Genomic DNA, 21808 nt, shown 5'->3' on the forward strand with positions numbered 1-21808 from the left:
GTCTGAGATAAAGGATCTACCATGATCATACTGTGGCAGGCTCAAAGAGCTGAATTCTCTACTCCTGCTTAAACTTCCTATTTCTCTCTTATGCTTCTCATACAATTTGCACAGTTGGCTGCGTGTTGCATGGAAGTGTAAATCCAAAGCACCAGGAATGGCAGCTAATGCAAAACATTTATGTTGCTTCACACGAAAACAGAAGTGACACACTGTCTGGGCTCAAAACTTAAAAGAAACATAATTCTTCCTTACTTCCTTATCCCCTGGTCTCTGTTTTTCCAGAACTTCACCACATGCTTCCTTAGGATGCTCATGGGTTTTGGTGGAGGCACCCCACGACATTCCTGTTCCCCTAAACTTTGGCTTCTTTCAAACAAAGGGAAAAAAGGAGTCATTACAGGTGCCCTTTGCCATCACTTTCCACATGGCTGGCTGAGGCTAACAGATCGATCACTGGGTTATCGGTCTCTCAAAATTTGCATGATTGCCTCAGAAGACGAGGACATTCTCCCCATGAAATAGCACAGTTCAATCACCTTCCACAGCCTATGTTATCCTGCAACTCCTCTTGGTACATGGTACAGTTACAGGTTGGTTTCTTAGTGCAGGTGGCTGCCTAGTCATGTGAGTAAGTGGTAGCCTTATAGAAAAACCCTCCTTTTGTACGTTTGCAAAAGTCAAGAATTACCGTTTGCGGCACAGACGGCTTCTTCGGAACAGTCCTGAAGAGATCCTCATCTACACTGTCTCCAAAAATACTCTCTTTGGTTGAAGGCACTTTTGCAGACCGTGGCTTGGCATAGAAATTAAAAAGTAAGTAAGTGTTAGCATTAAAGCTAGTGATTTGCAGAAATTTAAACATGCAGTCTTTAACTCTTTGCTGTTTAAGTGGACTCACATGACAGGATGCACAGTTTTAAACTTTCCACCTAACACTGAAAAAAACCCAATGGTACTCAGTCATCCATAACTCAGACTGGCTTTCTTCCCAACAGCCTGATTGGAGTGGAATCTGGACAGGACTGTGCTGTGCACTAACATGTCACACACACTGCCATCAGTGAAAAGTTAACCCCTGGGCTATTGAACTTATTTTATTCTAATTGCACAAGTTAGATAACAATTATCCATTTTGCAGTGACAGAGCAAAACATCAGTTTTCAAAAGCTGATTAAAGCGAGTAGCTGGATCGGAATACAACTGAAAAGAATTTTGTTGCACCTAAAAGAATTTTGCTCCAATTACAGGTTTTTACTCACTTCGCTAACTACTGTCAGTGATAAGTTGGAGATTTCCAGCAGCTATGTTTTTTATTACCTTTGAAGTGCTGAACAGGTCATCAGTTCCATCGAAAAGGTCACTGCTTGGAAGTTCTGGGGGCCTTGCCTGTTCTGTGGGCGGAGGGCTAACAGGGGGCTTTTTACCCAGCGTTTTAACCTGCAATAGAATCTCAGGGTCAGGAGGTATCAACAGAGATTTTATTTGCATCATTTTAAGACAGAGTTTCAGGTTTTCAAAGCTGACTGTTTAAATAGCTGGACAAGTGAACTGGTGGCTAGAGGCTGTCATAATGGACATAGAAATACACAAACAACGAGCAGAGTAAGCCTAGAACTAACCTCTGATTTTAAAGCATCAGCAAAGAGGTCGACATCAGGGTCATTGTCTTTCTGTTGCTGCTGACTGAATAGCAGCTCCTCATCCTGGAACACCCTGGTGCTAACACCACCCTCAGGAAGCTGAAGGAGAAGAAATTGATTCAAGTGGCTGCTTGTTAAGTGCCAAGTGTCAAGAAGACTTCCACTCTGCTGTTTACCTTTTCATTTTTCATGAGCTTACACTGGTTGTGCACATCCTCCAGATTCTCATCTTCGTCTTCATCAAACAGGCTCACAACAGAGTTCAAATTGCTGTGTAATTCTCCCTGCAAACCAGCAACACTCGGTTTGGCTAGATCATCACATTCCTGGGCAACGACAGCCTCAGAGACCAGCTGAAAACATGAGGACAAAGACAATGTGATTATTACACATCACCTTTTGCTAATGGCAAGGTCCTTAAAATCCAAGATGCTAATTTACAAAAAAATTCCATTCCATACACGCATCGCCCTCATTCCAAACAATTGAATAAATTGCAAAATTTCCGATTTATAACAGCCACTAAACTTTAAGTTGATAGGTGAGCCTTTGGAGCTTGGTTGGTCATTCAGTTACATCACAGCTGATCTGTGTCTTAACTTCAAGCAACCGCTTTTGTTCTAAAAACCCTTACTACTCTTGTCTCAAAATCTATCAACTTCAATTTGCAAAAATATTATTTCTCCTCCTCCACAATAGCTCTTTTTTTCAAAAAGAATGATCCAGATTTCTTTTTCTCCCTTTGTGGGAAGCTATGATTCCAGACATCACTCACTGAGATTGTTGTAATTTTAAGCTTCTACCTCCTTGTCCTGATCTCATCCACCAGAGAAAATTAGCTGTTTTCCACCTACACTGTTGACTTCTTAATTGGATCACTTAACTCTGCCAGCAGCTACATCTTCTAAACTTGAAGACCTGGAAATTAGGCTATTTGAAAACACTCAACATTCAAACTTGGACAGACTTTAGAAATAAATATAAAACTGCATAGAACGTTAAATCATTCACAGGATGTGGGAGTGACTGGCTGGGCTAGGCATTTATTTCCATTCCCAGTTACCTTAAAGGAGATGGTTCAAGGCTTTCTTGAACTACTGCAGTCTGTGTCATGCAGGTAGACCAAGAATGTTATTATGCGTTTCATGATTTTGACTCAGACACTGAGGAAATGGTGAAGTCAGGATATTGAGTGGCTTGGAGGGGCACTTGCTGGTGTTGTTCCCATTTATCTGCTGCCCTTGTCCTTCCAGATGACAGTGCTCATGGTTTTGGAAGGTACTGTCAAAAGAAAGTTTACATATTTCTGCACTGCATCTTGCAGATGACAAACTGTTGCTACTGAGCATTGGTGGTAGGGAGTGAATACTTGAGGATGTGTGGCTAATCAAACAGGCTGCTTTGTCCTGGGTAGTATCAAGCTAGAATGCTGTTGGAGCGATAATCATCCTGGCAAGTGGAGAGTATTCCATCACACTGACATTTGCTTTGTAGTTGGCAAGCACACATTTGGAAGTCAGGTGGGAAGTTACACACTGCAGGATTCCAAAGCTTTTGATTTGCTCTTGTAGTCATACTATTCATGTGGCTAATTCAATAATATGCTGAATGGAGTAATAATTTAAAAAAATTTACATACTGCACAGTTCTGCCCTGCCTGCATCATTCTATCCTGTGCTCCATGAACCCACCTAACTAGCTTGACCCAAACTACACAGGGCCTGATGCTCTTTTGACCGGAATGTGGAGATAACACAAATCCAGCATGGCCTTGTCCCAAAGGGTGCTGGATTTAAGCTTTGCATCGGTATTGAAAAGTCTATTATATATATATATTAAAAAAAGAGTCTACATAATTTGCCTTTCTAATCTAACCCATTTAATCCTTGAGTGACAGTGAGCAAAACTGTATCCCTTTCCTCCCAGTATCTGACTGCTCCCAACCTTGACTCCCCAATTTCAAATATTCACAGTACAGACTGCTGAGAACTCAGTCACAACTCAATGCAAGTAATGAGGGTCAAGGGACCTGAGCAGTTTCAGGTTTGCGGATTCTAATAGAATCATGTGCTTTTCCATCCAAATGATTCCAAATGACTATGCTCTCAGTTCGATTAGGCTACTTGTATTCACACCTGCATTTGTAGCAAATGTTGCCCAGTTGAACAATTAGTAAAAATGAAACTGGCTCAACGTTGCAAGAGTGGGGAAAACAAATAATGACATCTTGAAAAATGTTCATATTACAGTGGCGGCTGTGCTGGACATCTTAAAACACAAAAAGGTCCATAAATCCTGGGACCTGATGAGGTGAACCCTGTGGGCAGCTAGATAGGATATTGCTGGTCCCATACGGAGATATTTGTCTCATCAATAGCCACAGGGAAGGTGCTATCTGGAGGTTGGCTAACATGGTGCCACTATTTAAAAAAGGTGGTAAGGAAAAGCTAGGGAACTATAGACTAATGAGCCTGACATTGGAGGTGGGCAAGTTGTTGGAGGTAAATCCTGTCCTCAGGTTTCCATGTATTTGGAAAGGCAAGGACTAATTAGGGGTAGTCAACGTGGCTTTGTGCGTGGGAAATCTTATCTCACTAACTTGATTAAGATTTTGAAGAAATAACAGAGGATTGATAAGGGCAGAGTTGTAGACTTGATTTATGGACTTCAGTAAGGTGTTCAACAAGGTTCCTCATGGTAGACTGGTTAGCAAGGTTAGATCACATGGGAGAGAAGAAGATTTGGATACAGAACTGGCTTGAAGGTAGAAGACACAGGGTGGTGGAGAGTTGCTTTTCAGACTTGAGGCCTGTGACCAGCAGTGTGCCACAAAACTGTTGGGTCCACTGCTTTTAGTCATTTACATAAATTATTTGGACGTGAACATAGGAGGTATAGTTAGCAAGTTTGCAAATGACACTAAAATTGGAGGTGTCATGGACAATGAAGACGGTTACCTCAGAGTACAATGGATGGGCCAATGGGCCGCGGAGAGGCAGCTGGAGTTTAATTTAGATAAATGTGGTGTGCTGCATTTGGGAAAGGTAAATCCGGGCATGACTTATACACTTAATGGTAAGGTCCTGGCAAGTGTTGCTGAACAGAGACCTGGGAGTGCAGGTTCATATTTCCTTGAAAGTGGAGTTGCAGGTAGATAAGGTAGTGAACGCAGTATTTGGTATGCTTGCCTTTACTGGTCAGCGTGTGGAGTATAACAGTTCAGAGGTCATGTTGTGGCTGTACAGGGCATTGGTGAGGGCACTATTGGAATACTGTGTTCAATTCTGATCTCCTTGCTCTAGGAAAGATGTTGTGAAACTTGTAAGGATTCAAAAAGGATTGACAAGAATGTTGCCAATGTTGCAGAGTTTGAGCTATAGGGAGAGGCTGATAGACTGGGCCTAATTTCCCTGGAGCGTCAGAAGCTGAGGGGTGACTTAGAGGTCTATAAAATCATAAGGGGCATGGACAGGGTAAATAGACAAAACTTTTTCCCCCAGGGTGGGGGAGTCCAAAACTAGAGGGCATAGGTTTAAGGTGAGACAGGAAACATTTATAAGGGACCCAAGGGGCAACTTTTCATGCAGAGGGTGGTGCATGTATGGAATGAGCTGCCAGAGGAAGTGGTGGATGCTCATACAATTGCAACATTTAAAAGGTATCTTGATGGGTATAAGAAGAAGGGTTTACAGGAATACGGGCCAAATGGAACTAGATCTATTAAGAATATCTGGTTGGCATGGACGAGTTGAACTGAAGGGTCCATTTCTATGCTGTCCACCTCTATGATTATGTTTTACAGGGAAGGAAATACATCACTCTTCTAGCATCTGAAACTTCATTCATATCGTGTTGCTCACGAGTACCAAGTGTCCTACAGTATTTTATAACCAGTGAAGCACTCTGGAAGACTAGTCACTGTTCTAACACAGAAAACAGGTGACCAACATAGACGTATGATTCCACCAACAGCAATTTGATAATGATTGGATTATCCTTTATTTTTGTGATGTTGACTGGCCAGGGCTCATGGGATACTTCCTCTGGTCTTCCTCAAGAGGGTGCTACGGATCTTACATATCCATCCAAGAGGATAGACAGGGCTTTGGTTTAACATCTGATCCAAAAGCCAGTTCCTTAGACAATGCAGCACTGAGTACAGCACTGGAACATCAACTTTATTTTGATGTTGAAGTCCCAGAGTGGGACTTAAAATCATTACTTCTAAACAAAAGCATTACCACTGAACTGGTGAATGCTAGCAGTTTATAGGTAATTAACTGTTGTACAATAAATACCTGCCATACCAGTGATGCTCACATCAATAAAGCTATCTACAGAAAAAAAATTCTTTTGTCTTTGACATACCACCTTTGTGTCACTTTGCTCAAGAATATCAGATCCAGCAAATAGGTGTGTTGTTCCCACTGACACTGGTTTACCACCAGCTCCCTGTTCCACTTGTCTCTTCCCATCAAACTCTGTGACAGAGTGATTGCTCTCAATTTCGCCAAAGAGGGATGAGCTCTGCGGAGGGGAAGGCTTCTGTAAAAACAGAAATTAACAACCATTGAATGATGGGACAAGCTTGATGGGTCTGGTATATTTCTGCTCCTAATTTGTATACTTGTGAAATAGCCTCAAGCTCCACGAGAAAATCACTGTCCAGAACCAAGCACACTACACACAGTAATCACGACCTCATCCACAATATCAGAAATTATATCAAATCCCAATAATGCCCACTGACTGACAAGGATTCCCGAACTGTTTAAAACTGTCACTGGTTTACTTACAATCGATCATGCCACTATTGGAGTACTGCATGCAACTCTGACCCCCACCCACCTCTAATCTCCTCCAGCTTTACCATCCTCAGATCCCTGCACTCTTTCAGTTCTCACCTCTTGTGCATTTGGTTTCTGTCCCTGCATCATTGGCTGTCTCTAGAATACCTCCCGAAACCTCTGCTCTTTTGTGTCACATCTTAAAACCCACCTTTATAGCCAAAGCGCCTTACGTGGCAGGTCATCTTTGAAAACATTCCAGGTGAAGCTCCTTGAAACATTTATATTCTGTTGAAGATGCTGCATTTCCAAAGGCTCATTCCTTCTGTATAAACCTGGGCACTGAATACTGTAGACTACTCAATACAAAGAGAGGAAAACTTTTATTTCTGTGGAATCATGTGCAACCACATGATGTCCCAAAATTTTCTCCCAGCCAATTAATTACTGTTTGAAGTGTATTCACTATTGTAGCGCAAGGAAATTGTGGCAAGAAGGCAGCACAGATCCCATTCCTGCTCTTCTCGAACATTCACATGCGTACACTTGACAATGCTTTTCTAGCATTAAGTTGTTTTGTCTTGCCACTCATCTGGAAGTCACCTACAGGAGGTTTTAAAGAACCCTTGGTGGGGATGAGCTAGGTTCATGGTCCACTCTGACTCTCATGGTCTATACATTTGAGCTTCACAAAAAAACAACAGTGAGCAGATTTTTTTTTTGTTTTAAAAATGGTTAGTGAACAGGAATGCAAAGATGGTATTTTGCTACCAATGACATCATTAAGAACTTCAATCTCAATACCTGAGAAGGAGATGGTTTGTTAGCTGCTGGTTTAGATGCAAACAGATCATCTTCATCATCTTCAAACAAAAGGGACACTTTATGGGATTTCTTCTGACTAGACAGAAAAGACAAGAGAGAGATTACAACATACTGAAAACATACAGAAACTTGCAATTGACAATGGGCTGAGAAATGTTGGCTTAACAGAAATGTCACTGCACTACTAATTGAGGCACCTAGGTAAAATACTTAAATTCTACCATGGAAGATGGTATACTTTAAATTCAATTAATTAATCTGGGCACAAAGGTTACTTTTAGTAATGTAATGGCGACCATGAAATCAATATTGTAAAAAAACCATGATTACAGATATCTATTTAGGGAAAAATAGATGCCATCCTTAGCTAGTATAGCCTAAATGCGAATTTAAACCTATAACTGTGTGAATGACTCTTAATTGATCAAAGATTAAAGAAAATAACTATTTAATGCATTCAAAACCTCAGGTTACACTTTCTCACCACAACCTCAGGAACACAGATTAAGAGAAGGGGATTAAAATAGAGGACAATGGAGGACTGTGGAAGTGATAATAATGCACCTTTCAACATTAAAATGGGCATGCATTTTCAACATTTTATACCCATGTCTCATTAGAAAACCCAGTTTGTGAAATGGAGCTACAGACAAATGAGCTCAATGAGTAGGCTGCAAAATACATGCTTTTACATGCTTAATACTTGCAAACAACAAAGGGTTAATTTGACCTATTCACATCAATTTCCTGAAGTCTACAGCTATAATTTACAATGTGGCTTGTTTAATGTTACACTTGAAGATAACTTCCAAGATGCAGAATGAACAAGCACTCTGTCTGAATGCAACCTGGCAGATCACTGATGTTCTGTTGAAAAACCTAAAATTTATCTTAGGCTTAACTGAGTTGACAATCATCTGTAAAGAGTCATTCTGGGAGCAATATGTGAAACTTCAGCTACAAGAATAGATTGGAGAAGATGGAACTGTACCAGTTGGGTTTCCTGAATTATTACACAAGGGTATATGGGAAATAGGCAGGAGTCTTGCACCAAGTCACAATGCTCAGACAGTGCTGGTGCAGACACAATGTGCTGAATGGCTTCATTCTGTATGATAACACATGTAAGATTATTTATTCAGTTGGTGGACAATTAGGGATAGACAACAAATGCTGGCCCTACAGGTGACACCTACATCACACCAAAAAACCCCAGAGCAAATACCACAATAAATCAGATACACATCTCCTATACAGACGTAAATCACCACTCTTTTATCCTTTCAAAATGCTTCTTAAAAGTGACCTCTCTGACCAAGTTTTGGATATCTGTCCTCACATTATGGGGTTTAGTTCAATTTTGTTACTTAATAGGGGAAAGCAATGGATTATTAATCCAGAAACTCAGCTAATGTTTACCACTGCCCTTCGAAATGGTTGTATCAATTGCTATGAACTCTTAACAAGAAAGGAGATCAGATGAACCACCTGGCATCAACGTAGGCACCGGAAAAGACAGGTAGAAACAGCCCTGCCGACCCTGCGAAGTCCTGCTTCCTCATCTGGGGGGTGCTAGTGCCACAGTTGGGAGAGCTGTCTCAGACTAGTCAAGCAATTGCCTGACAGACATACTTAACAGAATTACCATCTCTAAATATGTCCTCTCCCAGCTGCAGAACGCACAGCGGTAGTGGGCAACTCCATCCCAATTGTACAAGGAGTCCTCAACATAGGATCTGGACCCAATAAAGACTCATGGCTCCAGGTTAAACATGGGCCAGGAAACTGTCCTCCCTGCATGAATGAATCAATAGTCCTCAATGTTGACCAACTAGGAGGAAACACTGATGGTGGCAAAGGTGCAAAATGTACTCTGGGTAGAGGATTTCCATGCCCCTCACCAAGAGCGCTCAGCAGCAGCACTACGGATTGAGCTGGACAGGTCCTAAAAGACTATAGCTGCGAGACTGGGTCTGTGGCAGGCGGTGAGGGAATCAAGAGAAAAGTAGGCTTGATCTCGTCCTTACTAATCTGCCAGTTTCAGATGCATTTGTCCATGACAGTATCTGAAACAGTGACCACTGCAGTCCTGGAGGAGACAAAGTCCGGCCTTCATATTGAGAATAACCTCTTGTGTTGCGTGGCACTAACAACGTGCTAAATGGGATAGATTTCAAACTGATCTAGGAACTCAAGACTGGGCATCTATAAAAAGGTGCTGTGGACCATCAGCAGAATTGTACATCAGCACAATCTGCAACATATGCACAGCATATCCCCAGCTCAACCATTACCATGATGCCAGGGAATCAATCTTGATTCAGTGGAGAGTACCGGAGGACTTACCAGAAGTAGCACCGGGCATTTTTAAAAAAACAGCAGTGTCAACTTGAAGCAGGACTACAAGTATGCCAAGCAGCACAACTAGCAAGTGATAGACAGAGCTAAGCAACTCCACAACCAACAGATCAGATTTAAACACTGCAGTTCTGTCACATGCAGTTGTGAACGGTGGAAGGCAATTAAACCTCATCATCGAAAGAGATCGCTCCACAAAAATGCCCGTCCTCAATGATGGAAGAACCCAACACATCAATGCAAAAGATAAAGCTGAAGCATATGCAGTAATCTTCAGCCAGATCCATCTCGCTTCCTCCAGTTGTCCACAACCTCAGATACCAGCGTTCAGCCAATTTAATTCACTCCACATGTTAAGAAATGGTTGAAGGCACTGGATACTACAAAGACTATGGGCCTAGACAACATCCCATCAACAGTACTGAAGACTTATAGTCCAGAACTCACTGCTCCATCAGCCAAGCTAGTCCAGTGCAGTTACAACACTGGCATCTACCCAATGTGGAAAATTCCCCAAGTATGTCCTTTATACAGGCAGACAGCTCCAGTCCGGCCAATTACAATCCCATCAGTCTACTTTCAACCATTAGGAAAATGACGGAAGGTATCATCGACAGTGCTATCAAGCAGCACCTGCTCAGCAAGCCTAATTTGATTTCCACCACAGCCACTCAGCTATTGACCTCATTAACAGCCTTGGTTCAAAAACAGACAGAGCTGAATTCCAGGGGTGTGGTGAGACTGACAGCCCTCGATATCAAGCCCACATCTGATGGTGTGTGGCATCAAGGAGCCCTAGCAAAACTGCAATCAATGGGTATTGGGATACATAGGAAGATGGTTGTGGTTGTTGGAGGTCAGTCATCTCAGCTCTGCAGGAGTTGTCAGGGTAGTGCACTGGGTCCAACAGTCTTCAGTTGCTTCATTTATGATCTTCTCTCCATCACAATATCAGAAGTGGGGATGATTGCACAATGTTCAGCACCATTCTCAACTCCTCAAATATTCAAATGCAAGAGGATCTGGACAATATCCAGGCTTGGATCAGTGGCAAGTAACATTTAAACCACAAAAGCACCAGGCAATGACCATCTCCAACGTGAGACAATATAACCACTATCCCTTGACATTCAATGGTTATCATCCCTGAATCCCCTATTAAACTCCTAGCAATTACCATTGACCAGAAACTCAACTGGTCTCACCTCAAATAGTAGCTACAAGAGCAGGTCAGATGGAAGGAATACTGTGGTGAGTAACTGACTTCCTGACTCCCAAAGCTTGTCCACAAGACATAAGTCAGGAGTGTGGTGGAATATTCCCCACTTACCTGGATGGGTCCAGCTCCAACAACATTCATGAAACTTGACACCATCCAGAACAAGGTCCACATTCACAAGCATTCACTCCCTGCACCACCGATGTTCAGTAGCAACAGTGTGAACCATCTTCAAGGTGGTCTGCAGAAATTCACCAAAGCACCCAGACATCACCTTCCAAACCACGACTACTTCCATTTAGAAGGACAAGGGCAGCAGATAAATGGGAAAACTGCCACCAGCAAGATTCCTTCCAAGACACTCAACATCCTGACTTGGAAATATATTGTCATTCATTCACTGTGACTCGGAATCCCCTCCCCAAAGGGATCATGGTTCAGCCTACAGCAGATGGAGTGAAGCAGTTCAGGATGGCCACTCACCATCACCAAAGGTATCTAGGGATAGGCAACAAATACTGGCTAGCCAGCAACACCCATGTCCCATGAATGAATTAAAAAACATTAATACTTCTATCTTTAGGTTGTTTATATAGTGCCTTTATTGTAATTAACTTAGTGTTTGTAAACCACACCCTCCAAGCACCTTTCACATAATGAAGATTGGAACTCTTTCTGTAATCCTCCATAAAGTCTGTTCCCAAGTATTTTCGATCCAGTGAGCCAGATCCTAGCCTGTTCTAGCAGTGGCATGTCCTCTTGTAGCCTTAGATCTTTAAATTGAAAAGAAGGATAAACACAATGGCATCTCAAGTAGATCAGATGACTATAGATGACTTCTTGGTCTGTACAGGGTTCCTTATGGTTTTAGTACTTTAAGAATTCTCTTTCTGCACTTGAGAAAACACTATCTCTACAAGCTGCAACTTCTCTCATTCCTGGAGCTCCCCGCATGCTTTTAGAATACTGCTTTCCTTTAGCTCTTACCTTTCCTTCTGAGTCACACCAAATAAGTCATCCTCTTCAGGATAGTCAAACAGACTGGTCTTCTTTGGTGCTCTTGAGGTTGCAGCAGCCTTGGGCACCTCTTGTTTCTTCTCACCCACAGACTGTGAGGCAGAAATGGTCTGTTGTCCCAAACTTTGCCATTCGTCCTGCAAAAAGGAAATGCACAATGAAGCAGCAGTTTTGCACAGGATGACGTGAGATTTGTGAAGTGAGATAGATATTGAAGGGTCATAAAAAGGTTTGAGCTATTTAGAATAGGCCAGGATTTCAGGTTACTTTTGTTTGATGGACTACTGCTTGAAACAAATGGAAATGGGGCCAAAGTAATTAGCATTATTACGGTCTTTAACAGAGGAAGTTCAACTGAAGAGTTTCAAATTCTTATAGGAACATACCAAGGATGGAGGACTTCAGTTGTTTGGAGAGAGAAGAGATCTTGGGATTGTTCTCCAAAGAGCAGAGAGTCAATGGGAGATTTGAGAGTGTTATTTGAAATCAGAGGAGTTTGGATAAAGTTATTAGGGAGAAATTATTTCATTGCAATCAGTACACAGAGGACACAGATTTCAAATAACTGGCAAACATCTAGGAGAAGGTTGTAAAGTGGAAAAATGGCTTTCAATGTCGCAAATTATTATACTCTGGAAATACGGCCCAAAACAGTCGACGATGATGATATAATGATATTTGAAAAGGAAATTGGATTATTGCTGAAAATTGGAAAACATACAAGGTGAGGGAAAAGGTTAAGCAGTTCAACAGTGCACAGAAGCGGCACAGGCATGATAGTATCAGACAGCACAGAAGGCCTCTTGGCCTATTATAACAGTTTGAGCTGGAGACTGCAGCAGGTAGTGAGCACTATTTATAGGTAAGAGGAATATGACCAGGTGAACAGGTTCAGGGAAATACTTCAGAATGTGTGTGAAATAGATTCATCGAGTCTCACAGCATGGAGACAGACCCTTCGGTCCAATTCATCTACACTGACCAGACATCCCAATCGAAGTCCCATTTGCCAGCATCTGGCTCAAAGCCTTCCTAAAGCATATACCCATTCAGATGCCTTTTAAAATGTTGTAATTGTGGATTTATGGGAAAACAGTGGCATAGTGATAACATCACTGGACTAGTGACTCAGAGTACCTGGTGGAATTTGAGTTCAACTAAATCTGGAATTGAAAGCTAGTTTCAGTCACAGAGACCATGATATTATCACTGCTTGTTGTAAAACTCTTCTGGCTCATGAAAGCCATTTAGAGAATAAATGCTGCATGCTTATCAAGACTGGCCTACAAGTGACTCCTGGCCCATAGTATTGAGGCCGACTCTGAACATTCTCTGACATGGTGTGGCAACTACCCAGTCCAAAAAGCAATTAGATATGGGCAACCAATGCGAGACTACATCGAAGGCAAGAATAACTTTAGAAATCTGACATGTTGGAGAGATTAGAGAATGCTTATCACACCAGAGCTGGAAGAGCAACCCAGAATGCAGCTAGAGAAATTGCGGAGAGAAACTGCGAAGGAATTAAAGGATCAAGGTCGTAAAGAAGCTGCAAACAAAAAAGGCATAAACATCACTAAATATAAAAAAAAATCAAGCAAACTGCCAGAGCTTTTTGTTTTTTGATCATCAGGACAGAATTGCAAGGATAAAACATTTCAAAGGGAATAATTATTTATGCTGCATGAGAAGAGTATGCTGATTAGATGGTAAACGGATTCAAATTGGCTGGAGGGATTGACATGGAAGATACACCAAGAAAAAGTTAACCTCTAGACTTTTGTTTAAATCCAAACCAAGTAAGTCGACAATGATTGGTCAAGGAATGCCATGAGCTAATGCATCAGGGAATGGCTGTCCCTAAAGCTTTTCCTCAGCTAGAAAAAGTGGTATGATGATAGGGACATTGGTTTTAGAAGTAGCTCTGGGTGAATGGGTTAAGACGGATAAAAAATTTGGGGAACAGCAAAAAAAGACACTGGAGAGAGGAGGATTCAGGAGAGAGGAGGATTCAGGATGCAAAAGTACAATGAAAGCTTCAGCAGCAGTTGGTAGAGGATGGGTAAAATTCAATGTGGAAGTAGGCAGTCTCAGTAACGGATGTGATGAGGAGGAATTTTGATGCTTCGCCCTGATGAGTGAGTAAAGCTTTCAGAAATAAACGGAATCTTGAAAAGTGCACATAGCATTTCTAAACCTCCTTACCTTGTCATCACCATCAAACAGAGCAGCAGATTTTGATCCAGTAGCTGCAGTTTTAGGCTCATGCGGTTGCTGCGATTTCTTTATGGCAGAAACATCCTTTGATGGAGCAGAACTGAAGAGATCACCCTATAAAATTCAGTACAAATGGGAACTAGCACCAGATTCAGAGTGGGAGGAGCCACAATCCTTCAACAATCCCAGACATAAGCCAATTGTTTACACACACAAGTTAAGTGTTGACTGAATATATTGAAGGGAATTAATTGTGACAGAAATCCTAGCCTCTGATCTGCACTTGCAGCCATAGTATTAGTATGGCTGGTCCAGTTCAGTTTCTGGTCAATGCTAATCCCAGATTGACAATGTTAGGGCATTCAGGAACAGTAATATCGTTGAAGGTCAAGGACAGACAATTCAATTCTGTCTTGCTGGAGATGGCCATTGCCTGGCATTTACATGGCTAAGTACTCACTGCTTATCAGCCCAGGCCTGAATGTTGCCCAGGTATTGAAAAATATGAAATCTTGAGGGTCTTGACAGTGTAGATATGGAGGGGATGTTTCACCTTATGGGCAAATCTAGAACTTATTGGTGACTGTCTAAAAGCCAGGGTAAAAAGAGATTAGATGTTTCTTTTATTTCCCAGAGGGTCACAAGGCATTGGAATTCTCTTCCTTAAAAGGAGATGGAAACTAAGTTCTGGATTAAATAACTTTAAGGCAGATGTAGATAAGTTCTTATTATGCAGGGAGATGAAAGGTCAGAAGTAGGCAGGAATGCAGATTGGAGGTTGCAATCAGATTAATTATGATCCTATTGAATGGCAAAGTTAGAATGAGATGCTACTCTTCCTCCTGATTAGTTTGTTTGAATTCTCGAAAGTATTAAGTGAGTTAAACTCAAGAGAGTAGAAGAAAAGAACAATTCTGGTCACGACTGACAGCCAGGATCGTTCCATTCAGTAGAGTGTCCAATGAGTTTAAAAATCGACAGCATACAAATCATAGGAAAATCTGACTGAGGTAGCTGAGTTAAGTGTGATAAATAACTTCTTTCTCCCTTGGTCAATCTTGGTTGCAAAAAAATCCTACATAATTATCTTCCCAACAGTTCAGAAAATATGCCATAATGAGAGGAAGGTCAGAAAGAGAAAAAGATAGGCAGAAAGTGAGAGCTGTGAAAAAACAACAGGTCAGGAAAATGCCAGTGAGTTAGTGACAAAGCAAATCAAAAATATAGACAACCACCACCTTGCTCCCTTCTTATGTGATTAAAGTAGAGTCAGATTTGTAGATGACGGGTCTTGCTCTTAGGATTCAAAACGACAGTTAACTCAAGGTCATTCCTGTAACTCTCTTCCCAGCAGCTCCAGAGATTACTTGATTAAATAAGTGCTACTTAGGTTTATAGCATTGCTCAAGAGGAGAGGAAGGATTATTGGTAAATTAGTTATTTTAAGAATATTTTTAATATTAGATTTAAAAATTACTTTACCTCATCATCGAAGAACGAGACTGGAATCTGGCTGGACGTGTTCTGGACTAAGGATTGCTTTGATTGGTGCCTTTTTGCGGCGTTGTTTGAAGAGAATAAGTCCTGTTATTGTCAAGAAGGAGTTTGAGGCAAGTGAGGATCCTATTAAGAAGTGGTGCCTGCACAATAACAATTCTTGGGGGACTTTTCAATTGTAATTTCATCCAAAGAATGAATGGAAAACATTATGACACAAAGAATAGATACTTTATTGCACCAAAATTTGATCCCTATACGATTTCAGGTTAGTTGGTCTCAGTTGCAGTTAATATAATAATCATAGGGAAAATTCAGGCAGAGGTTTCATGTCTGACTGCAACCCAGTAACCACTGGAGAGTCTTCAGGGGAAATAGAGTCAGAGTTGCACAGCATGGTAACAGACCCCTCAGTCCAAATTGTCCATGCCAGATATCCTAAATTAATCTACTCACATTTGATAGCATTTGGCCCATTTCCCTCTAAATCCTTCCTATTCATATACTCATCCAGATCAGGGCAGTGTCTGCCATTCTTGAAATACTGTTGGAGAGGTGGGGGGGGATTAGGATGAAAAAAAAAACAGGTTGCTGACACTTACCACCAAGAGCTCAATAATTTGGTCAGATGGATAACCAGATTTTCAGGAACCATACACTGACAAATGGGGTAATTGGTGGTGTTGGGCAGGTCAGGAGTGAAAACCGTTACCAAATCCCAAATTTCATTCATCCCAAGATAACAACACTCATTAAGAAACAAAAAGAGAATTGAATGGATTATTCTTGATACACTGTAATCTTCAATATCTAGCTTATGGTAGTTATAGGTCACACAATAGGGTGACTTAGAACACTTTTCATTTCGCTTGTAAAAATACATCCGACAAACTCTAAATTTTAATTTTAATTTATACAACACAGTCTTTGCTGTTGCAGTATTTAGAATTTCATCTCATGGCATAAACGATCTGATTTATACGAAACTTTGTTTCAGGGAAAGTGGGAATAAAAAAACTTTCAGCAAACAGAAACACATAGGTGTAAGCAGAGTTTTCCTGGAATGATTAGAAACTGCTTGGGTCTACAGATCTGTACAGTTGGCACCATGTAAAGGATACTGTAATCTTTGGAAGTCAGTTCCCTTACCTGAGAGTCATCATCATCAGAGAAGAGACCAGAACTGGTTTGGGACTTTTCAACAAGTGGGGGAGAGGATTCTACTAATTCAGAGTGCAGCTGCGCATTCTTGGAAACAAAAAGATATTCAGTTGTAGAATTTAGTTTGTTTTCATACTTTTTTTTGCATAATGTTGTAAACTCATTTGATATGAAATTGCAACAGTAAAACCAAGTAGCAAAACTAAATTGTTAATCTTGTTTAAAGGAGCACCAATAAGTAACTGTTTAGGCCAATAAGCATGTATTTCTGTCCTTTGCTGAAATGTTGGAAAAACATTTTTATGCATCAAATCAGGAAAGTGAACAGAAGCAAAGACAAGTCCACAAAGTTGCAAAATCTTGGCCCAGATCTTCCTATCAGATTGGAAACCCTATTTCTGTCAGAAAAGGGAAACAGAATATATACACTTAACTTCCTTTGATTTTTGAGCAATTTTCAAATTAAGGAACTTTTCTAACTGACTCAGTGCAGGAACCTTCAGGGAGAGCTGCGCCAAATGACACTTCCTTTTAAGGCAGTAGCCAGTATATTTCAACAAGAGTTGCAATATCTCAAAGTTTCTTTGAAAACCTGCAGAGCAATAGTACAGCTGGCATGAGGAGGTGGTCGATCAGGAAAGTAGACAGGTCAGGGTGGAGAAAAGTTGGGGGTTGGGGGGGGGGGGGGGGGGGGGTTTGTCACTTGTATCATTACTCATAAGTTATATCAGCATTTTTCTTTCCAGCATTTTCTCCACAAGTTTACAAGTAAGTTGAAACTGTTGAAGTCTCCAACTCGAACTCAGTCAGAAACATTATCAGATGGTCCCCCTCTGAAATTATTCAATCTTCTCTGGCAATTCCCATTACCTGTAGTGCATCAGAGGTACCGCCCATTTCCAACTATCCAAAAACTGCAAGACTTGCCTCAATATAACTCCACAAATTGGGTTAGCTTGCTCAGCCAGCTGGTGGTTATGGGGAAGAAATGATGCAACTGAATCGAATTACATCAGCCAGGGCAAGCCATGGCCTTGCATGGCAAGACATTAGCACCAGAGAAGGATAAGAGGGCAAGAAAGTCAGAAATCATTGTGACAGTAGGTAAGTAGTGAAACAATATGCAGTAAAGTCACTTTTGAGATTTTAAGACAAGGATCAGAGTTTTCTGTTACATTACAGCCATTGAGAAGTATCAATTTTACGCAAAATAAATTTGAGCTGAACAAATGTGTTGATAACTGGAGCATTCAGTGTCTCTATCTCTTTCATCAAGATCCAATAATATGAGGGGTAGGGACATAGTGGCAACATAGTGGCAACATCACTGATTGGTTTTCCAGAAGCCCAAACTAACGTTCTAGGAACAAAAGTTTGAATCCCTCTGTGGGAGATGTTGAAATTTAAATTTAATTCATAAATAAGAATAAAAAGCCAGTCCAACTGTGACCATAAAACAAGTGCCAATTGTTGTCAACATCCTTTAATGAAGAAGGGAAACTAACATCATTACCTGGTCTGGCCTGTATGGGACTCCATACCCACTGTCATGTGGCTGACCCTTAACTGCCCCCGAAACAGCATCGAGAGCCAATTAGTTCAAGTTCATTTAGAGATGGCCAAAATACCAGACTTGCCAGTGATGACAACATTTGATGTAATATTAAAGAAATTATTCCAAAACATTTTACAGTAACCCAAACTCCATTGCCATTCTCTACAGATCTCTACAGTCTACTCCACTTCCCATTACCTTTCTCCATCCTCTACTGAAAAGATGCATTCATGGATTATTCCACATCAATCAATCATTTTCAGCAAGTTTTTAAAAAAAAAATCATTCATTATACATAGTTCATGATATAGGATACTTTGTTGGTTAGTAGAGACATGGTGGGCCAAAGGGCCTGTTTCTATTTTGAATGACTAAGATAAAAATGGAACGGTTACATTATTGAAGTACTTACTTTATAAACCAGTATTTACAGTTCACAAATGATCCTATCATTCTAAAACAGTAACTCACCTGCTGTGTCCCTGATTTCCCTTTGATAGGTTTTGGCGTTACACTTGTTTCAAAGAGCCCACTGTCCTCACTTTCATCAAAGAGACTTGTGGCCAGCTTGCTTTCAGTTTTATCTAAATAGAAATTACAAAGGTGGAAACGTTGATGCAAAACGATTGAATAGTGAAATAAACAGCAGTTATCACAGAATAAAATAGCAAGATCGAGTATGAAAGCAAGCACAAATTGATTAAAGCAAAAAGTCTTCTTTCCATAAGACACTGATTTCAAATTCCACCATTCGTCATAGCAGGGACTGCATGAATCCCTTGTACTTTCCTCTTTCTTGTTGAGGATCCCTTGCATTTCAAATTACAAGACATGGTTATTGGTGGAGATCACTTAATGTTCATATGCAATGTTCAAAATGTCCAAACACAGGGTTTCTTCACAACAGTATCAAAAGCTAATGAGTGTCATCTTCGCATGCTGAGTGACCATAACTCATTCTCGCTTTGATTCCCTTCCTAAATCTGTGACCTCTGCCACTTAGCTTTATTTAGAAGAATAATTTGTTTAGATGGTGTTTTTCAAGAAATGTAACGTCGTGAAGTGCAACACGACGAGATACTAGGTGACTTATAGCTCAGTGAACAGATAGATTTCAAGGAACATCTTAAAAGATGGAGAGAATTAGACACACTGTTTTCCCAAATCACCCAAGGTTGCATGAAGCACAATACATTGATACTGCTGCAGATCTGTGATAGCAGAGTGTGAAATAGGGACTGTTTCACTCTAAATTCAGCTTCAATGAAATGGCTACAAATGTTGGAGTCTGGATAACGAACTGGATTTACCTGCTCCCGAGGTTTTCACATTTGATCCAAATAAATCATCTTCCTCATCATCGAACAGCCCTCCAGTGTTTACTGGCTCTCGTTTTGCTTTCTTGCTGTGTGCTGTCTCAGAAATCACGTTGGGAGCAAATAAATCTCCACCTAAAAGGGGAATCAAAATAGTCTCAAAAGTGCCTCTGAACAGACAGAAATTAAAAATTGAGTGGCAGAAATACTCAGCAGTTTTGAGTCAGTCACAGAGAGGATTAGGAAGAGGATTTCCCCCCCCCCCCCTCAAAATATGAAGTCTTCTGGAACCAGGAGACCCCTTACAAAATAAAGACGTGACAACATCTTTTCCTTGCAGAAGGTGGCAAGTCCATAGAATTCTCTACTCAAACAGCAGAAGGGATGGATACATTGAAAACTCAAGGTAGAGTTAGACACATTTTTGACAGAGAGGGGAGTCAAGTGTTCGTCAGGGAAGTAGAAAAGTGGAGCTAAAGGTCATAATCAGATCAGCTGTGATCTTAATGATTAAGACTGAGCAGGCCAGAGGGCTTACTGCTGCACACATCTACATACTGCTTTTTCATCATCTTCAGTTTCTTTCAGACTTCAGACCTCTGTCATTTCTTATTTGCCTCAACAGGAAGACTGTTTGATCAGGTGCAGGAACATTTTATAATCCCAGTTACTAAGATGCAAAAGTCACAGGGACCTTGGTTGTGCAATGGCCCTCTGATCTCCAGAGCCATCTCTCCTAGTGTATTAAGCTGTACCAGAGGTGCAAATGAATAAAATTTGCCCTCTAATCCAAGGGTAATCATGGGGATAAGAAACCTAGCCAGAAACTAGTCAAAACAAGTATTCAGTTAATTCTTTTTTCTCTTGTTCCTTTCACTTCAAAGCCCCTCGTTTAAAAAGATCCCATATTATTATAGTCAAGGTAATTTGCACAAACCTCAGAGCAATAAAGGCTAACACAGACACAGAAGGTTAGACACAATACAAGACTGTTACTTTGTTTTTTTTAAAAACACTGATTACAGTAAACCTACCCGGATAAATAGAAACTGCTCCAACTGGTACTTTTTTCCCAGATTTTCTTGCAACAGGTTCTGATTATGAAATTAAAAGGAGGAAATTTAAAATGGGAAAAGCCATCAAGACTCCAGACACCAAATACCTTTGCTGTTTTCTGACAGGTGATTGGATACAACGAGATAACAATCCAAGAAATATTAATGAAACTGGACTCTCTTGGACTAAGAGTCATAGACATACAACATGGAAACAGACACTTCAGTCCAATTTATCCATAACAACCAAGTTTCCCAAACTTAAACTAAATACCAGTCACCTGTGTCTGGCCCGTAACCATCTAAACCTTTCCTACTCATCTACCAATCCAATGTCTTTTGGATGTTATAATTGTACCTGCATCCACTTCCTCTGGTAGTTCATTCCACATACCAACCACCCTGTGGGTGAAAAGTGTGCACCTCAGGTCGTTTTTAAGTCTTTCTCCTCTCACCTTAAAAATATGTCCCCTAAGTTTGAACTTGAGTTCAAAGAACTTTGCTATTCACCTTATCCAGCCTCTCCTTATAACTCAAATCCTCCAGTCTTGGCAATATCTTGGTAAATCTCTTTTGAACCCCCTCCAGCTTAATATCTACTTAAACCCCGAGGTCTCTTTGTTTGACAACACTCTGCACTACCATTAACTGTACAAGTCCTTCCCTTGTTTGTTTTACCAAAATGCAACACGTTGCCCAAATTAAACTCCATCTGCCAATCCTCAGGCCATTGGTCCAGCTGATCAAGATCTCTGATCTTAGATAACCTTCTACACTGTCTAGTATACCACCAATTTGTGTCATCCACAACATCACTAACCATGCCTCCAACATTCTCATCCAAATTGATTATATAAATGACAACAAAAATGGACTCAGCACCAACCCCATGGAACACAGCTGATCACAGGCCTCTAAACTGAAAAACGTCACCCCACCACCATCCTCTGTCTCCTACCGTCAAGCTAATTTTGTATCCAATTGGCAAGCTATCCCCGAATTCAATGTGACCTAACTTTACTAATTAGTCTACCATGCGGAATCTCGCCAAAGGCTTTCTTAAAGTCCATGTAGACAATGTCTCCCACTCCACCCTCAACCTTTTTGATTATGCCCTCAAAAAACACTCAAATTTGTGAAAGACTGTCTCTAGGACAA

General features: G+C 40.9%; 1 protein-coding gene across 10 annotated transcripts in view; it reads right to left on the reverse strand.

Annotated features, from left to right (window-relative positions):
• Positions 1-21808, reverse strand: part of washc2c (WASH complex subunit 2C) — a 62374-nt gene that overhangs the window by 12373 nt on the left and 28193 nt on the right. For 5 of the 10 annotated variants that reach the window (XM_072583041.1, XM_072583047.1, XM_072583040.1 and 2 more), the window contains exons 14-27: positions 20630-20689; positions 19590-19730; positions 18751-18863; positions 16713-16811; positions 15549-15650; positions 14055-14180; positions 11820-11986; positions 7235-7331; positions 6012-6188; positions 1820-1996; positions 1623-1742; positions 1321-1440; positions 692-796; positions 256-369 (exon numbers count right to left, since the gene is read on the reverse strand). In XM_072583041.1, coding sequence (XP_072439142.1) covers positions 256-369; positions 692-796; positions 1321-1440; positions 1623-1742; positions 1820-1996; positions 6012-6188; positions 7235-7331; positions 11820-11986; positions 14055-14180; positions 15549-15650; positions 16713-16811; positions 18751-18863; positions 19590-19730; positions 20630-20689 — 1718 coding nt within the window. The remainder of the gene's footprint in view (positions 1-255; positions 370-691; positions 797-1320; positions 1441-1622; positions 1743-1819; positions 1997-6011; positions 6189-7234; positions 7332-11819; positions 11987-14054; positions 14181-15548; positions 15651-16712; positions 16812-18750; positions 18864-19589; positions 19731-20629; positions 20690-21808) is intronic. The other 5 variants (XM_072583046.1, XM_072583045.1, XM_072583038.1 and 2 more) reach the window with 4 other exon arrangements.

The sequence above is a fragment of the Chiloscyllium punctatum genome, chromosome 13, assembly GCF_047496795.1.
Source record: "Chiloscyllium punctatum isolate Juve2018m chromosome 13, sChiPun1.3, whole genome shotgun sequence".
NCBI lineage: Eukaryota > Metazoa > Chordata > Chondrichthyes > Orectolobiformes > Hemiscylliidae > Chiloscyllium > Chiloscyllium punctatum.